General features: G+C 41.5%; 1 protein-coding gene and 1 long non-coding RNA gene across 2 annotated transcripts in view; one reads left to right on the top strand and one right to left on the bottom strand.

Moving 5' to 3' along the window:
* The window catches only part of LOC104955268 (uncharacterized), an 8,038-nt gene extending 510 nt beyond the window's left edge, over positions 1–7,528 (bottom strand). Inside the window, exons 1-2 of the long non-coding RNA XR_799441.1 lie at positions 7,421–7,528; positions 6,236–6,295 (exon numbers count right to left, since the gene is read on the bottom strand). This is a non-coding gene — a long non-coding RNA (uncharacterized lncRNA). The remainder of the gene's footprint in view (positions 1–6,235; positions 6,296–7,420) is intronic.
* A 1,218-nt stretch (positions 7,529–8,746) lies between these two features.
* Positions 8,747–9,206, top strand: LOC104955267 (N-alpha-acetyltransferase 60-like). The gene has a single exon (XM_010782550.1). The coding sequence runs from the start codon at positions 8,868–8,870 to the stop codon at positions 9,177–9,179; it is 312 nt and encodes a 103-aa protein (XP_010780852.1). The 5' UTR covers positions 8,747–8,867; the 3' UTR covers positions 9,180–9,206.
* The last annotated feature ends 554 nt before the right edge of the window (positions 9,207–9,760 follow it).

Genomic DNA, 9,760 nt, shown 5'->3' with positions numbered 1-9,760 from the left:
TACAAGAAATAAATAAATTTGGCTAGCGACGGGCACGAACGCTAAACAAACCGATTGCCCCGGGTCACAACGATTTAACCTACAAGAACACAACTTTAGGGTTTACATCACAGAACAAAACATTTGGTAATCAACTATTCTACCATACAGGTCGAAAAGTTGAACTTAGACGAAGGTAAGACTATTACGGAAACGAGTAGAGGGCCATTGGAAATAGGACGTCTCCCGCTTCTTTCACGACGTCGGATAAACCAACTGCCGACCAGAATCAATTGTACTCTGGGACCGAAACTAAGGGTAAAACACGGACGGTATCCCTTCTTTTGACTTTCCCTAAGACGTAAATCTGGAGTAGGAAATCGTTATATGTGATATATATACAAAGACCTACTGGGTTTTATTGAAATGGCGCCACCATTACCTCTCTCAATATAATGACATAAGTTATAAATCTTTCATACTGATCTTTGATGAAGCACAATGTTTAGCAGATTGTGTTTTACAGGTGACGACACCGAGTCTCACACAGTCATGTTATCCTCCCAGACGGGAGTCGTTCTGAATAAATCTATACTCGGTTTATTATGTTTTCCTACTCACCGATTTCTTTTGGTTTTTCTATCTAAAATCTCCACGCTTCGTAACCAAAAAGGTAAAACATAGGCCGTCCCTGGTACATTGGTTGTGCAAACTCCCCGGTCCAAAGCGCAACTATACATAACCAAATTGCGTAACCGCTAACATTATTCGAACAAAAGCCGTTGAGTCAACTCGTTCGCGCCGGAGGAACCTGAAGGGATAGGTTTGAGGACCAGGGTAAACACACAGAATCTCAACGACTACCGTCCTCAATTTGTTTCTTGGCCGGTCACCTCCTTAGTGTAAACTCCCCGTAAAAAGGTCTACATGACGTCCCCCGGTTCCCGTTCCAAGATGAGAGAGACAATTCCGAGTCCGTTAAACTTTGTAGTAGTCTCCCACTCCCGCTCAATCTTTACAGCCATAGTATCTACACTTAGCTAGCCTAAGAACCCATAAGGTAAAATTAAGTTAAATGGTAGGAGCATCGTGAAATGAATTTTTACAATCGGGATCACCACCTTACATAAAGTTGCGAAGGACCATCTCCTTTACTGCGTCTCTCACATGTCTAATCTTTGGTCTCAACCTACTGGACACAATACATTACTTCTCAATTTCGTAATTGGTCTTTTTGTTATCTTAAAGCAAAATCCCATACGGTCGACCCCGCGTTTTCCGGATACAGTACAATACAGTACACTTCGATCACGATCGTCCGTACGACTGGTTCCAGTGTTATCTTGCTGTTTCAGGGAATTATGTCCTGCGCCCTTTGGTTCCTTGTGTCTGTACAAGTAACGATTTGTTCCATTGGAGACTAATTACTATGGAATACGTGGTATTACAGACGAAGCTTACGATCGGGCTGCTTTGTCTATGTCCATCGAGTCGGACAACATTATGTTCCACTATTCAGGTAGGCGCGCTCACTGGTCCCGGCTCATCGGTTCCGATTTTAGTCAAAATGTAACTGGGGCATATAAGTAGAACTAGATACTTGTGAATTAGTTCTATCGCAAAGGGCACTCATGGATGGGATAAAGAGTCATGTCTTTGTGCTTACTATTTATCAACTCGTCGCATTGTTGCTTCAATTCCCAATTTTATCGAGTACTTGCTCACCTCCACGATCGTAGGGAATTTATTACTATGTTACGACATGTTTATTTATTACATAGTCAATATGCTGATTACCCAATATCTGAGTCTACTTATATGAATGCGACGCCGTCTGGATGATGTATCTCGCTCGCGCTCCGGGTAACTATGTTCTACACCGTGACATCCTCCACCCCTGTAAAAAAGTTTCGTACGAGAGAGACACTGAGGAAAAAGGTCAACTTAATGAGATAGTATAGGGACTACAGACGTGCGTCTAGCCTGTAGGGAAACAGGAAAGGTCACTCATCAACAGGTCAACCAAATTTTTGACAAGCCCCCTACGAGCACTAGATCGGAGAAGAAAAGCACAAGTAGGTTTTGCCTTGACCTCTACTGGTTTTTTGTTTTCCAGCACCATATCTTAGTCCTTGCCTCTTCAGGGTTTTATTCAACAACGTCTATTAACAGTAATGGTGGGCATTTTTAGGTAATACTACAACGAACAAATAATTCCGTATTCAGCATCCTTCGAATAGATATTTATATCAACCGACTTTTTGTTGCAAATTGTATAATATAGTTCAAAACCTGTGTTATTTGCTCAATAAAATATTTACAGGGCTAACGACTCGCACCTGTTTTTTGTCAGAATGCAGTAGTAGTTGGATAGAGATTGAAGACCAGTTGAAACGGTCTTTGGTTGTGTGTGAGCAGTTGAGGTATTAGCAGCTCGCGTCACCGGTGCGGACTAAGTCTCCAGGAGGCATCGAAAGCGAGTCTTCAACACTGGGAGGATGGCCGAGGAAGTCGACAGCCTCTTTCTCGCTTTTATTTATCCCGAAAGTTGACTACGGTTGACATAGGCGGTAGACGACGGCCCTAAACTACGCGTCACGCTCGCTCGCGTAAGCCAAACAAAGCCGGGGAATTTCCGTTACACTCGCAGGTAAGGTAACCTATTGCTCTTTGAACAGGGTGTGGCCTTCATTCTAAGGGGAATGGACTAGCTTCACTCAACAATGTTACACCTATACTACGTGATGAGTAGCTGATTTTTTAAATAATAAAAAACGCCTGCCTTCTTTGTGGTTGACGGTTATACAATGCTTGACAACTGTAGGAGCACGACTACATGCGTCTTACAAAGGTTGAACCTCTAGTTATTTCATATAGAATAGAATTCTTAACGAGCTGACCTCGATGACGGCACTAAGGTAACGTTTTAGAGACGGAGAGCTTGGGACAACTGATTTACGTAACCACAGTCCTGCTAGTTAAATTACCATTTCACAATTCATTTAACAATAGTTATTCGTCTCGTCCACCCAGTGTTTTGATCATTCTCTGGTCCAACTTCAGACACATTTATATTTCGCAGAACGACTCGTGAATCCGACCGTATGATCACCCGTGACCCGGCCTTACGACCACACCTAGCCCACGATTACCACTATCATATAATTCACGAGGGTAATTACCGTGGTTCCGTAAAAGGTGGGTGAAGATAAATTTACCATTCACAAAGGATAGGGGCATTTGGAGCGTCCCTACATTGTGTCATCGTGGTCCAAACGTTATTGACCCGTCTCATTATTGCAACAAATAATACACTTGACCTTTTTATCGAGCTTTTTGCAGAAAATTCTGTATGTTTGAGAGCCATATCTCTGCACCCGCTGTATCTCACTCTGTGTACAACGCTTTGTGGCATGTTTTCAGGTCGTAACAACCATCAAGGGACCGCCCTGCCCCACTGGGCAAAGTTTAGGTCAAAACCTGTCAGACGGGCACAGGTAGGGAAAGTTTCACGACAGAGCTGTGAAGTAGGGATGCGCGAAGCCCGCATTGGAGGCCCTCGCCCGAGGAGAGGATCTGTAGTCATCTACGAAACGTCTCAACTGGGATAGTGCGCCCTGTTCCCACCAAGTTCGCTTCGACCCTCTCTTAGTGGAATGAAGGCTACCAACTATTATAAGCCACCGATTCTTCGCTTTCAATCCCACGAGGCTGGGCAGTTCCCAGGAGAGCTGTATGAGGTTGAACACAATATAATTAGTTTCGTTTATCTTATGTTGTGGTGCAGTTCCCACCTAATTAAATTGACACAGATAACGAGACCCTCATTCTAGGCCTCTTGGACCGGTGTCCTCCTTTATGTTGCCCATCGCATACGGTAGTTAAAATGCCTACGTCCTAAAACAGCTTATTTTGATTATGCAAAACGCCACACTGTGTTTGGGTCGCATGTAGTAACTGCCAGTCCTTTCCCCGCTCCGGACCATGCGCCATACGTTATATTGCTGATTGCTGGGCTGAGCATTTTCGTCAATGCCTGTTTGTATTGTCTTTTGATTGATCAGCGCCTATCGCTCGCAGCAGGACGCTTCCGTTCTGTTGTTGCATGCAATTACTGTCTTCTTTCTTGTAATTTGCGTTTTTGCGGGACCGGTACAAAACGTGTGTGTCCAGTAAGATCTTCTGGTTTCGCTCCGCCTCCTGCGACGAGAGCGTGGGCTTTGCACTAGTTATTAAAGCACGAAACGTTTGGTCACTAAAAAACCCACCAGATCGCCCAACTCTTTTTCGACAGTCGTCCACCCGAGTGAGTCCGCATCCCTTACGGAAGTCTGTGTGTTTGTAATAATTATATATGCTGCCCGATTGCTGCCTATTTATAATCAATAACCACAACTCCGCTCACATTGTCTACTGGGCTCGTGAGGGAGACGGTCCAGACTCCGTCATCAATTATTTTTCTTGTTTTTATCAGTCTTTAGGATATGTATGAACTGATGAATGAAAATGAACTCTCGCAAGGCGGCCCGTCCAAGATAAGACTCGGGAGCCTAGAGACATCCTATTTATTTTTTTTCTTGATGGGCTGTGCTGACACCATGAATAGAATTACGTCGCTTCCCAGAAAGGTGGGCTTTGGTACTCATGTTACGCTAATTCCACTACTCAAAAGTTTCTCATTTCGTTGCGGTGACCAGGACCTATTTTTCACTACTGACACTGATAGAAACTTGCTCTTGGCAAACATAAATAGTGAACATTACCGCTCCATATCCCTCAGTTCGTGTTGTGTCTCGCAACCTTTGATGTAGTGTCCCAAACAAGTTTGTCTCGTGTACACATCATGTCTCTTTTGCTGATCGCCTAAGACACCCATCAACCATTACAGAAGACGCGCACCCCGCGAATAAAAAAAAAATAACGCCGAATAGAGACGCTGTCTCTCTCTAACCCGACGCTTAGCTGTCCTTTTTATGTTTTCTGTAACGGACTCCGTTAAATTATGGTTTCCGTCTACAAGCGACATTAATTTCTTCCGTCATTAGACCCAAAAAAATCAGCTGCTCACTCACTTCATCGTGCATTTATCTACAGTTAGCTGCTTCATTCCCCTTATGAATGAAGGGCCTGGAATATATAAACTTTAAAACACTGCAGGGGCATGTAGGGATGATGAGGGACAGGGGATACAGTATTTTCAAATGGAAAATAAAACGTCACAGTGACACATCATATAGTTGGTCTGGGGGACAAAATGAGCATCAAACACTTTATTTACGGAGTTCTGACGAGTTTTAGTGTAACAATGTATGGTGTACATGTAGGTCTCAGTAGAATCATAAGAAGAAGTTATAATAAAAAATATTGCAGTAAGGCTGTCTAGCGCTCTGTAAAGCTTTCACATATAGTTGTTACTGCGTCAGAGTCAAAACACAGGCATGATGCACTCTGCCTCCTTTTTTGCCTGGTTGTTTGGGGAAGTTTACAATTAATGCTGAATGAACTGCATTTATATACACACTTTTACAGTCTTGCGTCTCATAGTGCTTTTACAGTGCATATGCAAGTCAGCATTCACAAGGGGCACCTGCTCAGGGAACACACACACACACACACACACACACACACACACACACACACACACACACTTTGAATCAGTGTTCAAGCTCACTCTTCAAGGCTTAAGACGTGAAATACAATTGTGGTTGATACACTCAGAAGGAAATGAGCAGATATCTTAAAGTAACACAACTCTTTTCATTGGTTGTTTGACTTTAATCTGGAGATAACTTGAGACGTCTGTTCACGGCTGCAGACCAAACGCTAAATAAAACAATAACCTTGAAATGTCTATTTTAAGAACTTGACTGGTCAGGGCCGAGGGGAATCTTATAGAGTAGACTATCTACATCTGTTGCTGTATATTTAGCAACTGATGTTAAGATGTTACTAACACTGAGCGACATAATGCACGACTTGGGCCCAAATGATTCATCAACCCTTTAGATGAAAAGCCTGCGATGAAAGGCGATGTTCTTCCAGAAGATCTCAGGCCTGCAAAATCTGTTTTATCAGCTTAATATTTTCTTAAAAAGGGAACTTTTTAAGATTTGAAGAACTTGTTTTAGTTTTGACATAGGATTGTGTTTTATCTTGCTTGTTTATAAAAAGCAATGCTACTACTTCCTTTCAACACGTTTCCTATATGGTACCTAAACCTAAAGTGTGTTTTGTGTTTACTCTTTCATCCACTTACCCTCCATCTGGATATCAGAGCCCCCATATCTGTAAATCCCTCTTTTACTCCTTTGCTTCACTGTGGAACAGAAAGTCTCTGTTAGTCCCGATTTTAACATTTACACAACACTTACATTATCACAGGATTTATGAAGCTGTCTACAGGAAACCTGCTGGACACACTGGTTTCCATTGTTGTAGAGGATTTAGTACTGAAAACTTTGCTTATGGCTAGTTATATAACTTAGAGAACACAACAAAGGTTCATATTATGATGTATTCATATCTGTAACACTGAAAAGCTGTTCATGCTACATGACCGATACAAACATGCACATATGATTTATCTTTTAAATAAGTCAACTTAGATAACAAGGCAACCATGTGCAGGTTCTTTACAGCTACTTCACCAATAAGCAGATTGTGAGAAACATCCTGGGCAAACTTGGTAAACTTTCTAAACCAAAATACTTGGGGTTAGCTACAGCTCCAGGGCAGTCACCGGATACAAATACTTTTACTTTAAGACCACCTATTTTTAGCATGTTTGCAGGCAAATGTACTTTTACAGGAGACAGTGAAACTATAAGTTACATATACAGAGTACCTGCAGTTTACAAAGTCACTCAAAGTAGCTGCACCTTTACCAGCTTTGAGAACACTTTAATGACCAATCATTATAAAACATATCATAATATATTATTCTGAAATGGACCAATCTGCACAATGACTACTTTTACTGTCACTACTTATATAACTAAATTTTGATGATAATACTTTTCTACTTTTACTTGAAGAACATTTTGAATGCAGGACTTTTACTGTAACAGAGTATTCCTACACCCTGGTACTTCTACTTTTACTCAAGTACAATATCTGAGTACTTGTTCCACCCATCGTTCCACCTCTGGCTTTAACTAATGCAGTCTTAGCTACCATTAGCTCCTCCATTTAAACACTAGATATTTTTAACCACCTGCTATCAGATAATAGAACCGTTATATAAGACCGTTTGTAACGTAGGCAACTTTCTCTATTGTTGAATTACCATTAAACAGCATCAGAGTATAACGTTAAGTTAATTGTTAGCATATGTTAGCAGCTACTGAACAATAACAACAACAGACCAGCACCGTCCCAACAACACGCTGTCTTTAAGGATTTTTATTTGCATTAAGCCTTTTAAATTAAAATAAATACTTACATTTGGTGGTGTTTAAGGGTTTCTGTTAACCGGCCATTGAGTCAACTAAGCGCGGAAACTAGCAAACAGCAGACTTTAGCTCAACTGACATCTCAACTGACAAGCGGCGTGGCGACGTAAATGAACGTTACACACTCATGACGTCACCGCGCAGCCTTGGTTGATTTTATTCCCAGAGTCCTTTGCGTTGTAGTCTTTTGCTCAAAATATGACATTTACACCCTTTTGGGATTTTGTATTGCAGTCAGATTAAAAGACCTACAATAAATACATATTTAAAGAGTTGTTATTTCAATCAATACTTTTTTGTGTTGAAAGATATTTCTCTAAACACTTTAGTGACACATTATTTTCCTTATGGTCACTAAATGGAGTATAATTATTGGCAGTGTCCGGCAATTAATGAATAAAATGTATGTCATATTTACGACGTATCATCAAATATTAAACATTCAAGGCCATTAATGAAAAGTTAGACACCAATTACCAAATTAGCCTTTAGTTAGAAATATTTAGAAACCAAGAATAGCCTATTTTTGAATAAGTAAAAAACGTAGTCTTCAGCATCTACAAGATTAGGACTACGGAAGTGGAATATAGGTGGTAATAATTTAGCCTTTTACAATTACCACATAAGATCTCTAGTGTCTGTTAAGGTGTCATTCAGAATGTATCCACTAGATGTCACTCACATTTTATTATTTCATGAAGGCTTTCATGATGAAGTGCAGGGTTCAGTGTTACCAGATCAGCTGGACAAAAATATGTGTATTGGGTTGTCATGAAGCTATGGTGATAACACAGTTGTAATCAAATAATATGTATTTTTTCAGATAATGCAAGCACCTACACAATATCTGCAAACACAATGTAAACAGCATAGATGCATGATTATTCTGACAATAACGCCCTATAGTGAGTGTGTTTTTGGAGACACTTCCTGAATATGAAGCAGAACCCCAGATTTAAAGTTATAATATAAGTGAATAATTTCAGAGTTTTCTTCCTGGTAAAAGTGAGTTATTCTACAAACTACACCCGGGCTGCAGGTTGGTGTGCAGCCGCAGAATGTCTTTAATATTCAGCAGCATTTCCTCTGTTTCAGATTAGGCTGCGGTGTGCCATAGATTTGGCCTTCAGCTTCACAGCCTGAGTCTGAAGAGTTATGGGTCTAATAAAACTCTCTCTTTTTACCCCCTCTCTCTCTCTTACTCTCTCTGACACACACACACACACACACACACACACACACACACACACACACACACACACACAGTCTGTGGTATACGAGGATACTCCATTGACTCACACACAATCATTTGACACAAGACCACTACACTAACCCCAACAGCGCCACTGGAATAGTGGAAATAAGAGCTCAGGACATTACCAACATGTGACCCTGGAAATGTAGAGTACCCCAAAGTGAAGCTCAGGGTTGTTTTTGATGCTGTGCTGCTCTGTGATTGGTCCAGGCTCCCTGCTGCTGGACAGCTTGAAGGAGCACATCTCCACCACAGCGCAGGACCACTGTAAGGCCATCTATCTGCACGTGCTCACCACCAACACCACGGCCATCCACTTCTACGAGAACCGGGACTTCCGGCAGCACCACTACCTGCCGTACTACTACTCCATCAGAGGCGTGCTCAAAGACGGCTTCACGTACGTGCTCTACATCAACGGGGGGCACCCGCCCTGGACCATATTATATCCTTTTGTGGAAGCATTAGCAGTCACAGGCTCTGTGTATATCTGAGACCTGTGATATATTGATGAAGAACAGTATAATAGGTAGGGAGGTCCCGATCACCTTTTTTTGCTACCGATCCGATTCCGATCATTTGATTTTGACAATCTGCCGATACCGATTTGTTCCGATCTTTATGCAATGCATTAAGAGAAAAAAAAGGTAACAGATAACGGCTGGTCATCCAACGCGATGAATTCAGCTATCTTGGCTGTTATTTTTTTGGCCTTTTCACTGTTCTGGGGCAGTTTCTCTCTCCTTTTAAAAGTCTCCGCCTTGCAAACATTGCATCTGGCTGTTACACTGCCTTCACTTTCAATTTTATAACACTTCCAAACTCCTGACATTTTCTCTGTCCCGACTCCCGAGTCACCAGCTGAACGTAGCCTCTCGTTAGCTTACTGCTACTATTAGACACTGCGCCCACTCTGTTGCCAGATTTGAGAGAAATAAGCAACCAGGTCTATGAAAACAAGCCCAAAAGAAGCAACACGTTGTGTAATTTTAAACCAAAACTAAGGCCTCAGGATGACTTTAAGACGTGAACATGGTCATTTTTGTTTTGTAACAGAAAGTAAAATAATAAAATA

The sequence above is a fragment of the Notothenia coriiceps genome, unplaced genomic scaffold (assembly GCF_000735185.1).
Source record: "Notothenia coriiceps isolate Sejong01 unplaced genomic scaffold, NC01 NC01_scaffold00024667, whole genome shotgun sequence".
NCBI lineage: Eukaryota > Metazoa > Chordata > Actinopteri > Perciformes > Nototheniidae > Notothenia > Notothenia coriiceps.
The sequence above is the reverse complement of the archived record's forward strand: the minus strand, read 5'-3'. Positions and strand labels throughout refer to the sequence as shown.

Excerpts from the sequence above, each read along its gene's own strand:
- LOC104955267 (XM_010782550.1), top strand. The coding sequence starts at position 8,868 with ATGCTGTGCTGCTCTGTGATTGGTCCAGGCTCCCTGCTGCTGGACAGC.